Source organism: Podarcis muralis, chromosome 6 (assembly GCF_964188315.1).
Source record: "Podarcis muralis chromosome 6, rPodMur119.hap1.1, whole genome shotgun sequence".
Classification (NCBI taxonomy): Eukaryota; Metazoa; Chordata; class Lepidosauria; order Squamata; family Lacertidae; genus Podarcis; species Podarcis muralis.
Genome location: NC_135660.1, coordinates 71,294,531 through 71,309,327, shown reverse-complemented (window position 1 = coordinate 71,309,327; position 14,797 = coordinate 71,294,531). Strand labels below are relative to the sequence as shown.

At 42.4% G+C, this 14,797-nt stretch overlaps 1 protein-coding gene across 6 annotated transcripts in view; it reads left to right on the top strand.

Moving 5' to 3' along the window:
• The window catches only part of MYPN (myopalladin), a 69,487-nt gene that overhangs the window by 48,869 nt on the left and 5,821 nt on the right, over nucleotides 1-14,797 (top strand). For 5 of the 6 annotated variants that reach the window (XM_028729397.2, XM_028729398.2, XM_077930535.1 and 2 more), the window contains 9 exons: nucleotides 1,385-1,529; nucleotides 6,966-7,058; nucleotides 10,224-10,445; nucleotides 10,858-11,007; nucleotides 11,215-11,297; nucleotides 11,511-11,637; nucleotides 12,323-12,530; nucleotides 13,502-13,667; nucleotides 14,418-14,551. In XM_028729397.2, the coding sequence (XP_028585230.2) occupies nucleotides 1,385-1,529; nucleotides 6,966-7,058; nucleotides 10,224-10,445; nucleotides 10,858-11,007; nucleotides 11,215-11,297; nucleotides 11,511-11,637; nucleotides 12,323-12,530; nucleotides 13,502-13,667; nucleotides 14,418-14,551 (1,328 nt within the window). The remainder of the gene's footprint in view (nucleotides 1-1,384; nucleotides 1,530-6,965; nucleotides 7,059-10,223; nucleotides 10,446-10,857; nucleotides 11,008-11,214; nucleotides 11,298-11,510; nucleotides 11,638-12,322; nucleotides 12,531-13,501; nucleotides 13,668-14,417; nucleotides 14,552-14,797) is intronic. The other variant, XM_028729394.2, reaches the window with a different exon arrangement.

Below are 14,797 nucleotides of genomic sequence, written 5' to 3'. Positions count from 1 at the left end.
GGGAGCCATTGTGAAAGCACAGGCAGGGATGGTTTGTCCATAGGAAACATCTGCCAAATAATAATTGTGGGGTAGGGTGTTTTGAGCACAGTTAACAAATTGGCCTCCATTGTTAGAACCTATACATTGATGAGCTATTGAAAAAGGAGGAAAAGTGGTCCTTTGAAGGAAAGCTCTCCAGGAATCTGTGTAAAATATCACAGGCAAGGTTATTTTTGATATTCTGTATTTAGAATATCCCAAATCAGAAAGTGTATGGTAGGGAAGAGGAGGATCTTTTTACCATGCATGCTTATTCATTCTGCCAGACCACTATGTGCTTTCTAGGCCAGGGAGTTCTGAATTCCACTTAGCACTTTCTATTCTTTTGCCCAGGGGGAGCACTATTGATACAGCACTGTATGAACCTATTGGGACAGATCGTCTGGAGTTTAGTGTCACCAGTATGCCTTGTACCTTACTAGCTAAACATCCAGTTGCTGGCATTTCTGTCTTCCAGTGTTTGGAAGCAATGATCAAATGAACGAGGTTGAACAGACTAAAACTTAATTCAGACAAGCTGGAGCAGGTGTGCCCTGGTGGGGTTAAATATTGATATTAATTAATAAAGGTTGCAAACAGTGCTTTTTTGGGGGGGTGCAGGGGGATGCATACCCCTAAACATTTTGTGAATCTAAGTTTGGCCTCATTGAGGGGCAGTATTTCAATATGAGTAGAAAAATGAGAGTACCCCTAAACAATTGTGGGGGGGAGCACTGGTGGGAAGCAGGTTTTGTGGTCCCTAGAGCAGTTTTTTATCAACTTCAGCTATTGCACTGGCCATGCTGCTTCTTTGAGGACAGGGATCCCACCAAGCTGGTGTCAACCTTTGCATCCTCCAGACCTTATTATTGCAATGAGTTTCACTTGCATTTTGCTTCACTTTAACTGCATTTTTAGCTTTGGTTAATTTATTTTTAACAGAAGTTTGTGGCATCTACAGGAACTTTATACTGGATATTGTAATAGTATCCATAATAGTTATCCAGTGGGTCACAGCCGTAGTCTATTTAGAACTTGCCATCCTCTTTCTTCATTAATGATTGGGATCATTGACTAAGACCTTGGTTCCATACAGTGTGTGTGCACTAGCAAGGGCTATACCACTCAGCCCATGAAATAAATTGCAACTGCACTGATCAGCTGTTTGGTGTAGAGGGTGAGAGTTGAAGTCCCCCTCATTGCATCATAAGTTACAGAGCTGGGTGTACTCAATCCACATATGGACCCTAGCTGGATCTGAACAGCTTCTTTTTGTTGGCAGTGGTTTTTTGTAGAAAAAAGAAAAGAAGCATGTGTTAATGAAATGCTAAAGCAGCATTTTAACAGAAGATTTGTTTTGTAGTGGAAGCCAGGGAACGGTGAAGAAAAATCTTAGGCCTTTGCCACTGCCAACAGAAGATTCAATTAGAGATCACAAAGCTGCTGTTGTCAAGGACCTGGAGAAAAGACTGCATTTACGGGATGATGTATTTCCACATGGCCCGCAGGTAAGAGCACTGCCTACTGTTTAAACATGTGCTCTTCTTGGACCTTCAGCCCACACCTTGCTTCACACACCTAACACACTAGGCTAGCAAAATATCACACTGCATGGCATTATGCCCGGGGATAGTGTGACATTTTACTGGCATTATAGGCACATAGACTGGCCTAATGTTTAGGATCAGAACATTAATCACTGTCAGCAGGGCTGCTGATGAGAACTCGTGTGTGTATATTCAGGTGCAGCATCAGTGTCTGGTATGGTGAGGCAAATGGCAGGGCCCCACAAGACCTGCTGCAGCTGCTGCTGCTGCTTGCTGCCATCCTCTTTTAAAGCCATTTTCTGGGTGGCAGTGCTCATCCCAGCACAGTGAAGAGAAGTACCAGGTGAGGCTGCATCCACCCCATCTTAATTTGAGAAGAATTCCTCTGGACTGCTATGCTAGAGTCCAGAGGCATTCTGGGGAATGAAGTTGGCAGTGGCTGTTGCAGCTGCTCCACCAGGCACTTCTCTTCTCACCGCTAGTCTTAGCACTGCAGTTTCTGCTCAGTGCTTCCTGTTAAGCTTATTGGAGTGATGGCGGAGGTGGAGGAGAGATCTGTCAGGGAGGTGCTGTTTGATATTTTTTTTAAGGGTTCTAATCCTTAAGGAAATGGAGTTTGGCTTGAAATTGTGTGGACTTCTCAGAAGGGGAGAAGACTGAGTGATCAGTGGTGAGAGCTTCTGCTGCTTACATAGTTCTTTGATTCACTTCTCAGATCAGAGATGAGCTTTCTTGAGTGCTCATAGCGTCTTTGTAAGTGACCGGAACACTGATCTCCTAGGATGCAGGAGACTTGTAAACTGGATTTGCTGATTGCCGCTAGTTCTAATGACCCAACAAAGCTACCATAGAGATATCAAAATTTTCATAAGTAGGGAGTCCATGGCTTGGCTTTTGAAAAACTGGGGGCTCCGCAGTACTTAGCCAATAGGGAACCATGGAACTAATGGATATCAGAAATACAGTTGTTGTTATTTGTGACTTTCTACAAAAAAAAAAAAAGAGTTTTGCCTCAAAGCGACTAAGAATTTAAATGTATTTATAACCACACGGCAAATGTTTTATGATGCCCCTAGACATAAGTAGTACAAGAGAAGGGAAAGAAAGGAGGAAAGAGGGTGATGGAGAAGTAAACATTGTTTCCTAAAAATCAGAGTTTTGGATGGGGTTTCCTCTCACCCAAGATGGAACTTTGAAAAATATGATAGCCCTGTTTGAATTGGGAGCAGTTGCAGGATAAGTGAATGTGATTGCTCCATGGTGTAGGGTAAGTACTGTTGCACACATTAAAATATATTCTATTTTTAACTGTTGTTTCACTTGACCCAGATTTGAGCCCTGTTGCTGAAAACAGATTCAAGGGCCAAGTGTGGTGACTTGGAGTCCAGTTAAACTCTGACCTTGTTCCTGTATATATAAACTTTGAAGTAGCACATAGGAATGTACTAATGACAATGCAGGGGCAATTTTTCGTCTTCAGCGGGTTTGCGAGGAGCTCCCTATACAAACTTAGCTGTAGCTGCCATGCAGTGCATGTAAATCAGCTGCCCCCACCCTTGCCCAAATATTTATATTTACAAAAGGAAATCAGCCTGGAAGTAGACTGCCACAGGCAATAACTTAGGTGATATGGTTTGTTGACAGCTCTGGGGACATAGTCACCTGCCAAACCACTTCTAGTAAGTCACAGGCACATGATGGGTCTTTGCAGATGAATCATAGGTGCTAAAGTCTGTACTTGCTGAAGCGGTGAGATGAATTTCTTAGAAGGCTACTGTGAAATACCACCCAATCCTTTATGTTAACGGCATAATAACTCCTTTAGAAACAACAGTCACTTTGTGCTGATGAGAGCATGAGCTATTTATTTATACTTGATGTGATTGAACAGTGAGCCAAGAAGTTTGAGGCTGTAATCCTGTGCACACTTACCTGGGAGTAAGCCCCACTGAACACACTGGTATTTACTCCTGAATTGATGTGCATTGGATTGTGTGATATGAAATGTTAATTTTTAACCATCTTTAATTACCATAGTAATAGATTGTGATTGCCATTTACTTCATTGTCGTTTCATCCAAAGCATTTTCATTCTTTCCATCTCTTCATCTTTCATTTCCCAATATTTTCAGCAATTGACCACTTGGGGTGGGGTCTAAAAGTACTTGCTCTAGGATATTTTTTGTGGCAGGGGTGAGGAGTGTACCTTAGATCAGGCACCTACCCTTAACCTGGGAGAAGTGGAACATACTAACATGGCACATCTGACCCTTTTTGGACACTCCACAAGAAGCGTGAATGGCTGCACTTTTGTGGTGCTGGGCCCCTTTGCAGATCTTGACATCACAGCAAATGCCCAACTGCACCGCATTCTGGTGCCAACCCAAGGGACCAGTGTAGTTTGTGTGAGCAATCAAAAGTTTGTTCATTAGTTTGTTGTATTACAAGTATGTTTAAAGCACTTGATGTTTTAAAAATCAGGTTTTCTATATCAGTGATAGATCTGGGCTTAATGAATAGTTTTTATAAAAGCTGAATGTGGAGTGGCAGAGAGCAGAGTTCTAAAGCCCTTCAGAATCATCAGCTTAATTTATTGGGCTGACCTTTCCCAGAAGCTCTGCTGCTCTTTTTGCCAGCATCTGCTTGTGCTGCTCACACCGTGTCGTGTGTACTGCCTCAATTCCCACCTGTCTTCCTGAGATGAGGTAGGGGAAGCTGCATGAAAGAAGCAGGTGTAATATGCTAACGTTGCCCCTACGTGAATCTGCCCAGTGACATCTCAACAAGTCATTCCTCCTGCACATTTTGTGCTCCATTGGCTTAGGTTTTAAAGATATTTTTAATGCTGTTTACTGTTTCTGTTTGGGGGACACGGGTGGCGCTGTGGGTAAAACCTCAGTGCCTAGGACTTGCTGATCGCATGGTCGGCGGTTCAAATCCCCGCGGCGGGGTGAGCTCCTGTCGTTCGGTCCCAGCTCCTGCCCACCTAGCAGATCGAAAGCACCCCCAAGTGCAAGTAGATAAATAGGTACCGCTTTATAGCAGGAAGGTCACGGCGTTTCCGTGCGCTGCGCTGGTGCTGGCTTGCCAGAACAGCTTCGTCACACTGGCCACGTGACCCGGAAGTGTCTTCGGACAGCGCTGGCTCCCGGCTCTTAAGCGAGATGAGCACGCAACCCCAGAGTCGGACACGACTGGCCCGTACGGGCAGGGGTACCTTTACCTTTTTACTGTTTCTGATCAGTTGTACACTGCCTTGCTGGTTTACAGAAAGGCAGTATAGAAACATTAAAAATAAATAAATAAATAAATAAATAAATAAATAACCACTACCCTGTTTTCTCACCCCTCTCTTTTCTTCTGCCCCACCCCTAAAACCCCTGACTGCCCCTGCTCTGTGGCCTCCTTTAGTCCTTTGGCTTAAGCTGCTATAATGCCTCTTGCTTGGAGGCCCTCCTGCTCTCCCCTCCCCTCTGGTCTCCCAGAACCAGAAGAGTTGTGAAGAGGGCAGAGCAAAGACAGGAACTGTGACAAAGTCAGGCAGGACTGACACTTTCAGCCCTTCAGTGTCAAGTTCAGGATACACACCTGCTTTCTGTGTCCACCAAAACATTTGACAGAAATGATTGCTGAGGAGCCTCCTCCCTACTGAGCATGTGCACAGAAATCCTCCCTAGCAACTCAACAAAAGTATTTCTCTCCCCTCAGCAAACTCTCCTTGCTTTCCTGAAAGGGGAGAGTTCTCACTGAAAATAATGGAGCCGCAGTTTGCTAGTCATTCCAGCAGCTCCATCTTCTGGCTTCAGTCCTAGTGTGCCATTGGTTTCTGTGGTGAGGTCAGGCAGAGCTGAAAGCTGAGGCCCCTTCAGAGAGAAGGGTGTCCTCTGCTGGGTTGCTTGCAGTGGCAGACCTTGGCACCTCAAATTTCTGTGGCGCCCTCTGTCATGCCAAAATCTGGTGTGTGTGTGTCCCTCCCCAACTCCCTCCTTCTGCTGGATGTCACAGTTGCAGCGCCCCAGAATCTCCATGCTTGGTGTGACCGAACTGGTCAAGCTCCCCTAGATGCGCTTTTGTTGCTTGGATTGGATAGCATTCGCAGGGAAGTTTCCTTGTGTTTTGCCAGCCACACAATAGCTGCTGCAATAGAAGGGGCTCTGATTGCTACCAGATGACTTGTTTATTGAGCATTTATCCGGATTTGTTTGCAGAGAGGTTAGATGACACTGTGTTGAGTTATCCCACTGTGTTGTTATCCCACAATTTCCAGTGCATCTTCCCATCATTTTTTCTACCGGGGTCTGCTCATTTTTTGTTACACGGCCCTAGCATTCTGCCCGTTTTGAAACAGAAAGAAGGCCTCAGGCTGACTGTTTTTGTTCCACTGGTATCAGGAGTGAACAACTTCATTGGAGAGATTCTAGGTTTATTTGTTCAATTTCCTGAAAATGTTGCAGAGCAGAGCGCTATAGTCTTCTTTAATGCTTTTATGCAAACAGCGTACAGAGTATACTCTGATTTATCTTCCAGTTGTATATGCCAAGAATTAATGTTCGTTTTCCCAATTAATTATAATATTTTAAGGAACACGAGAATGAACAAAACAACAAGAATGTCCCAAGCTTTATTTATGTTTCTTATTGTTTAAATCCATGCTACCACATAGTCCCTTTTAAGTTAATTCAAAATAGCCAAAAGAAAAGGACAAATTTTAACAAAAAGCAACATTTTATTGATTTTGAAAACGGTATCTCCTTGTAAGTACATACAAAGGAGAATTAGCCCACAGGGCTGCTCCTCAGCCCTCTGTCATCCTCAGTATAGCCATCCTCAGCCATACAAAGCCCTCTGTCGTTACCAGAGAACACTTAAAGCAAAGATAGGGAACCTATAGCTCACATATGTTGTTGAATTCCAGGTCCTGTCAGGCCCAGCCACCATGGCCATTGTTCAAGGATGAGAGGCTTATAATCCAACAACATCTGGATAGCCACAGGTTCCCCCATCCTTGTTTTTAAGGTGTTTGTTTCAAACTTTACAAGAGGGTGGGGGGAGAAAGGAAGGTCTCTCAGTCGTCCCCACTACCTCCATGTAGTAAGAAGGAACTGATTTATTTATTTTTTACCTCAGAATTTGCAATTCAGCTCCTCATTTTAACCAGTGGGGACTTTTTAGTTCACATCACTGGGAGTTAAACTGTCCCTTCCAGCTTGTAAAATACTCTGTGCTCTCTTAATTATTTGAAATGGTGTGTGCACTGCAGTACTGGGTGATTAATCAAACCCCACACTACGTGTCACTTCTGAAACTCCCTTCTGTTGCCTGTACTAGATTTTATTAAAATTATGCCCATATAAATCATCATAACATTTTCCTAATCCCATTACTTCCCTCTACCAGAGAGCAACCTATGATGAAAATCTGGCTCGCAAGCTTCAGGGACCAAGCAATGATACCCCAATCTTCAACTTTACAGCTCAGGATGTATCTAAGGTACAACCCTGCTAACCCTCCCATCTAGGCTCCATATGTAAATCTGATGACTAGAATTTGAAAATCTGAAATTCAGCCATTAACACAATTGGAAGTGGCAGGGAGTGTGCGCGTGTTTATTTCTTACAGAAAATATCTCCATGATAATTCTTGACAATTAGTTGACATTTTTTGACAATTATGAAGCTCCCAATTTGTTAAGAACAAGAAGGCTATACTTCAAGACAGATGTTCTGTGAACCCATACAGTAAAGAAGCTCTAAATTGTAGAAGGACATTAGCTCTATGTGTTATTACTTAGTTAGTTAGCTAGATAACCCCATCCTATCCCAAAGTACTTCACAGAGACACTATTATTCCCAGTTTACAGGCTAAGAATGAGTGACTTATCAATTCACATTTTTACAGTTTTAACATGGTACAAAAAGGGCTCATTTAATGATAAAATATACATAGTGAGCCTATGTGCATATTAAATGCCCGGGTTTTTATCTGCAATAGAGTCAAAAGCAATGATTAAGAGAGGTCTGGGCTCCTGTTTCTGTGCATATTGCAAGGAAACCCACACATTTAAACACATATGCTGCCTGTTGCACATCTAGTTTGCCCTTTAATTAGTTAATTAATTAATTTTATAAAATTTATGTACCATACTACTTGATTGTAAAAAACCCTCAAAGCATTTTATAAAAAGGGAAAAATTCACAACCGTAATTTTAAAACATACAAAAGTTAAAATATTAAGCCAGTTTAAAATTACCTGAAGTTAAATACGTCAAGTGTGAATACTACATCTACTGACTGAGCTGAGATATATGATTTCGGGGGTCCAGCACTTCCCTGGTTCAGACTGACCTTAGTTTTAGCAATTTTGGAGGCTTAGATCACAAAGCAATAAGCAGAATGTTTGACCTTTTTTATCTACTACCATGGAATAAGTGCTTTCAGTTGGCAACTATTAGAAGCTCATGCCTTTCTATTTTGCAAAGGCATTCTGTAACAACCATCAGAAGCAAGTAACTGAGACAGGAATTTGCTCCATTTTGTATAGCAATTTGCTGAGGCATGCTTCATGAAAGAGAAAACTAAACAAGGTGAAATTCTAGAAGGATAGGCTTTGGATGCCATGGTGAAAAGCCATGAAGCACAGCCAACCCGTAGGTGATCTGACGACCCCCATCTAGTGGTGGACTCATGGCTTCATGGCTCAGTCTTTCACTGTTGGATGAACTTATGAAAACCATTCTCCTTAAGGACATGTTTTAAGGATCAAATTCAATGTGATGCAGAAGAACCATAATTAGGATGCCCTGCACACACTGAGAGAGAGAAAGAAAAGAAAGATTCCCCATAGCACTGGGGGATGAGGGACTTAACCATCCCCACCACGTAGCATTTTCCCAATTAAAACTGTCCTGATGTTATCTGCGCTGCAGTGAAAGATTTATAGGAAGTTCAATTTAAGGGTAGTCCATAGCCCTTCAAATTCCAAAAACAAACGTTTGATTCTATGCAAGGAGGAAAGATGGACATTAAAAAAATAATGCACACAAGAAAGCCCACTATCAACTTGTTTGTTCTCATTGTTAGATTTAAGATAGATTGCGACAAAATTAAAACAACCAGTATTTATTTATTTAAAAGGAGTACAGTACTGAATACAAAAATACACCATAAAAACAGTATCCTAAAAACAGAGATACAATGTACAAACCAGTAAAATTGTATTATATAAACAATAATTCAGTAGTAAACATGATCTAGTCAAATGAGTCACGGAAGTACCTGTCAACAATTATCTAAGTTATTTTTAGCTTGGAATACAAATTTTTATAACTAATTCAGTTACATAACATTGTGCATCCATGACCTGGAAGGCAATTAAGTATACTGCTCTCAAGACTTTCCCAGGGAAGGGAGAAATTAAAGGGGAAATGTCTGGTTATTTCATAACACAATAACAGCACACGTAGCATATGTTCAAACTCTTCATTAGCACATGGACAGGTATCATATGGTGGGTGCCTGCATGGTTTTCCCCGCTGGAAAAAACATGTTTTGGAGTGGGGGAGGCGTGCTTTTATGCAGGAAAACGTCATGAGGGGTCGAATCCCCTCCCCCAGTGCCACACTCCTGATCAAATTTGGGGACTCCCTGCAGCTTCTAATACTTTTCTTTAAAAAAGAGGGAAGAGCTGTGATTAAGATCTTCCACCTTTTGCCTAGTCCTAGTCAGGTGTTAAGCTGACACTTAAGAAGCTTCAACCTGCCAGTCTCTGTGTGATGGAAAAGTACCGGTAAGTGTGTCCTCTCTGCTATCTATGGACTTCCATTAATGTTTAGTGCTCCTGACAAAAGCCAACACATGCAGGAACTATTTTTGTGCAATCCTCGTGTTTTTTGAGGGTGAAGAATCTCACAAATTGGGCCCTCAGGATAAACAAACCAAGTAGAAGAGGAAATGTACATAGTGTGTCATTTCATGAGGCTGCAGGCCTCTAACGCTTTGTAGTTTAGCCAGGTGACATCAGGAGCAAGACTCAGGATAACTCAGGGTGCCTCTAAATGAAATGCTTATTGAGCATTTATCCTATTTTGCCTGAAGCTTACATGGATATTACACTATGTCCAGTCTTTGTTTGGTTTTTGTACTGATTTGTTTATGGGGTGTTTATATATTTTCTGTTAATCGCTTGCTCATTCTACACTTTGCAGTGCATTTTCCTGTCACTTTTCTATCTGCAAAATGTCTGGGGGGGTGTTATAAGTAGATTTATTGTGTTAGGGCAACAGAGCGTTTAAAATCCACTTTAATTGCAAAAACCTAAATTGCTAATACACACTTGAAGTCTCACACAAAATAGTGATGGTCTGAAGGTCAGTGATGGTCAGTTCATTTTAGGGAGAGCAAGGGAAGGAAGCTGGAATGGAATGGAGAAATCCAAAACCCATTTGATCTCACCCATGGTAAAAACAGAGGTTGAAGTCATGTCTCAATGCACAGGTTTCATTTGGAAAGGTCCTACTGCTTGGTCCTGGGGATAGCCAGTCTCTATGAAGATGGAGGAAACAACATTGAAGTATCTGCCGTGAACTGTGATTTCAGCAATATATTGGAGTACAAATTTTGTAACTAACTATGTCCCTCCACTGGGTTATATTGCAGGAATATAAAATTTCCAGCTTTGAGCAGAGGTTGATGAACGAAATAGAGTTTCGCCTTGAACGTACCCCAGTGGATGAATCAGATGATGAAGTTGAGCATGATGAGATCCCTACGGGCAAGTGCATTGCCCCAATCTTCGACAAAAGACTCAAGCATTTCCGTGTCTTGGAAGGGTACCCTGCTACCTTCACTTGCAAAATTGTTGGAATTCCTATACCTAAGGTAGGTGGTGCACAGAAATCCAACAGAAGGGAAGACAACGCTGGAGGTGTGTTTTAAATATATAGTGTATATGAAGGCTTAGAGTACAATGCCTTGTGATCACCTAGTAAATTAATTTGAATGTGGTGGGGAAGGGCTTCTTGGTGGACTGTTCAATCTGAAGTAGCCCATGAGAAGAAATGAGCCATTCTCCATTCAATTGGATTTAATTTTTGGTGAGTATGTATAGGACTGTAGCTGTAGCAACTATCAGAGACAGATTTAGGAGAGCACAACCAGTTCAGCTACACTGGGGGCAGAGCCTCGGGGGCACCACAACAATGGTGTAGAATGTAGTCTGGTTGAGTTCAGTGAGACTTACTCTCACAGGTAAGTGTGCAGCCTAAGTCTCCTTTCTTTACAATCATGACAGGTATATTGGTTTAAGGATGGCAAGCAGATTTCAAAGAAAGATGGACATTTCAAGATGATCAGGGAGGGTGATGGGACATGCTCATTGCATATTGAAGAGACCACGAACGATGATGATGGAAACTATACATTCATGGCTGCAAATCCACAGGTAAGGGTTTACTTCCCTTTAAAAATATATTGCACCCCTTCCCCCAAGCTTTAGACTTGTGTACAAAGCTACATAGCTTTGGAAAGTCCAATTGACTAGTACCATTGTTATATCATAACCGTACATTGGTCTTAAACACCACAACAGCAATGAGGAAGGAGACAATTTAATGAACCGTGTTACTTCTCTCCTATATCGTTCTGACAGGGCAGAATCAGCTGTTCTGGTCACTTACTGGTTCAAACTCCTCCAATGCGTGGTAGATTAACAACAGCAATCCAGTCACACAGGTAAAAACAACCAACAGCACCTGATCCTTGGTGTGTAGATATATTGTGAGGTAAGCATGAGTGAACTGGGCAAACTAAAGCTATGGTGGGTTCACCAGCAGTGGATGGAGGGAGATGCCCAAAGATTAAGCTTGGCTGGGAAGTTCATCTTTTTCTAAGATGGCAGCCCTGCCTCCCAAGCTCATCCCATGTTTACAGGTTTTTGCATTGCAGGGGAAGATCCCGTATACCAGAAGGAGATAAGGAACCCATCCAGGAGCGATTTTTCCGGCCTTATTTTCTGCAGGCACCTGGGGACATGGTAGCTCACGAAGGACGGCTTTGTAGACTGGATTGCAAGGTTGGCTGGCTTTCTTTGTTTGCCCTCTTGCATTAACATTTGATCATCTCTTCAGAGAAAATCAGTGCAGGCTGGGTTCAGGCTGATCACCACACAAAAAAACACACGACAACAACAAAACTATCAGTATGTGACTTTAAAACATTTGGCTTTTGTGGAAACTTTCAACCCAGAGAAAATCACAAGCCTGGAGGGGAGGGGAGGTACTTAAAGCCACCAGCTCTCTTCTTGCCCCTGTCACAGCCATACAACCCATACAACCCAAATGTGTAACTGAAAGTATAAATGAAAAAATGCACTCTTCGAAGGAATAAATGGCATCATAAGCAAATGGATCATAAAATATATGTTTTTGACATGGTCTCCTGCTCAGTGCAGGCGTAACAGAATTTGTCGCCTTCTGTTCCTCTTTAACATTGTACTTCAGCGGGGGTGGGGACCCTCTTCCGGCCCTGAACCACGTCCTGCATTAAAGCTTACAAAGATGGCATGAATTTTCTCACAGTTTCCTCTTGAGAATCTTTGGAGCACCAAGGAGCAAAACAGAAATGGAACAATAAGTGATGGATGTTTTAATCGCACTCTGGACCTAATCTGTTTTACTTAAAGGCATGGATGGGGAAATTTAATAAACAACAATGTCACTGTTGGTTTTTGTTTGCTTGCTTTTTTGTTTGTCTATTAGGTGAGTGGGTTACCACCTCCTGACCTGATGTGGCTTCTGAATGGCAAGCCAGTTTTACCAGACACCACTCATAAGATGCTGGTCAGAGAGACAGGAGTGCACTCTCTGCTTATTGATCCGCTTACGCAAAACGATGCTGGAATTTACACTTGCATTGCCACTAACAAAACAGGACAAAATTCATTCAGCCTGGAGCTTAGTGTTGTAGGTAAGGCTATTTTTAGATGTTTAATGCAGAGGCTACATCATGCATTGCAGTGTCATGGTTCCGTTGGCAAAAACAGAGGCAAATGAAAATCCTCATTATTCGAATTTATTGTGTCTCTTGATACTAAGGAAACTTGCCCCATTTCATACCTGAAGGATGGAATCAACCTTTGTCATGCAGAATATTGCTGGAATTACATGAGAGTAAGAAGCACCTTGCTAGGGCACTTACACAAGGAGACCTATTTTAAAAGGCCTTCCCCCATCAGTGGACCTTTAAGGAGAAGGCAGCCAAATCCCCTTCCCTTCAAGCTCCTATGCCATGGCCGCTCTTACTGGACCCTGACATCACACAAATCCAGGATTGTGATGTGGCACAACAGGTGCTCCTGTAGGGGGGTTGTGTGACAACAGCATTATATTTATTTGTATATTGGAAGAAAGGCAGAATGCATGTTTGTTTTTTGAAAAGCAAATCAATCAACAGTGGACTACCAGAAGTGGTTCCTTTCCTCCAGAGGAAGCGCCTTTTTTTGGAGGAAGGGAACTTTAATATGTAATCCGGTATAGTGATATGAACATGGCAGGAGGAAAACAGGGCTGAAAATGATCAAGCTTCTGTCTGCCAATTCCAGCAATTTCCATTAAGAAATATGTGTCTTTGTTGTAAGAAGGTTTGTACTCATGCCCTCTCCCTGCCAACAGACACACACAAACAGATACATACACATATTTTGGGGTCTTCCATAAACTATGCTGTTGTGAAGTGTATTGTTTCCGATGGTGGTCTGCAATTTGCCAAATAACCCTGGAGAATCACATGAGTAATTTTGTAGCGTTATAAATTTTGTTCGCAGGTCTGAATGTGAACATTGAATTAAAATGTGGTCCAGTGGGGCTGGGGGCAGGGTGAGGGGTGAGAGAGAAACCAGATAGGAGAATCACACAAGCCTTTGGTTCCATCTTTTCCAGAAAAAGAAGTTAAGAAAGCTCCAGTGATTCTTGAGAAATTACAGAACTGTGGAGTACCAGAAGGACATCCAGTCCGGCTAGAATGCAGAGTGATTGGAATGCCACCCCCAGTCTTTTATTGGAAGAAAGACAATGACACCATTCCTCCCCATAGAGAGAGGATGAGGTAGCTTTAAATATTTTAAAAATGGGATAATACCTGACATTCTACAAGTGGGGAGGCATTTCCTTGCTCAGGAAAGTTAATATTATCCTGCATAAGGCCTAAGAAACAGCAAAGACTAAGTTCCAAACATGAAGTCCATATTACCCATGAAGTCTATTTTATCCACCATAAGGGCAGGAGCATGTATGGCTCTGTTTATACAGGTTTTGTGTAAGAAGACTGCCCTATTAAAGAGAGGGATCCTGCAGCAGAAGTCTTTATGCCTGTAAATTGCTGCGTAAGCATGCACTGAACAACCACAATTGGCCATGGCTGCATGTACCTTGTATGTATTATGTATGCTTACAAGTAGACAAGCATATAAACACAGAAAGAAAATGTTTGTAAGAAAAGTTATCGTTCCTTAGTGTTGTTCCATACAGGAGGAGCAATGCAACATGTCATTTCCAGGACACCTACTCTAGTCTAAGAATTTAGGTGCACTGGGGAAATTTTCTTTCTCGTGGTTACTACTGTTGTACCTGGGAGAGAGGGACAGATGTGAACATTGAACATAGGAAGGAAATTGCTCAGTACTGCCTGGCAGCAGCTTTCTAGGGTTTCAGACAGAAGTCTTTCCCAACCTTACCTGGAGATGCTGGGTACTAAGCCAGGCCTTACACAAAATATTCATGTAGTTTCCTTTCCTTGTATAACAGCCCCAGTTATATCAGCAAATAATATAAGAACCCTTGGTATTTTTGTTTTCAGTATGCATCAAGATGCTACAGGATATGTTTGCCTTCTGATTCAGCCCGCTAAGAAAGTGGATGCTGGCTGGTACACTTTGTCTGCAAAAAACGAGGCTGGTATCGTCTCTTGCACTGCTAGACTTGACATATACGGTAAGTGGGTATAGTTTAAGTCTGGGATGCAGAACCTGTGGCCATCTGGGTGTTGTGGGACTCAACTCACATCAGGCCCAGTCAGAAGGGCCAATGGTTAGGGATGGTGGGAGTTTGTAGCCCACCAATATCAGGATGGGGGCTCAGCTTCCTCAGCCCTGATTTCAGTAATAAAATAATTGAACTGATGTACTTCACCAATACCAATTCCATGCTGGTAGCTTGTCGCCTTTTCTCATCTTATTC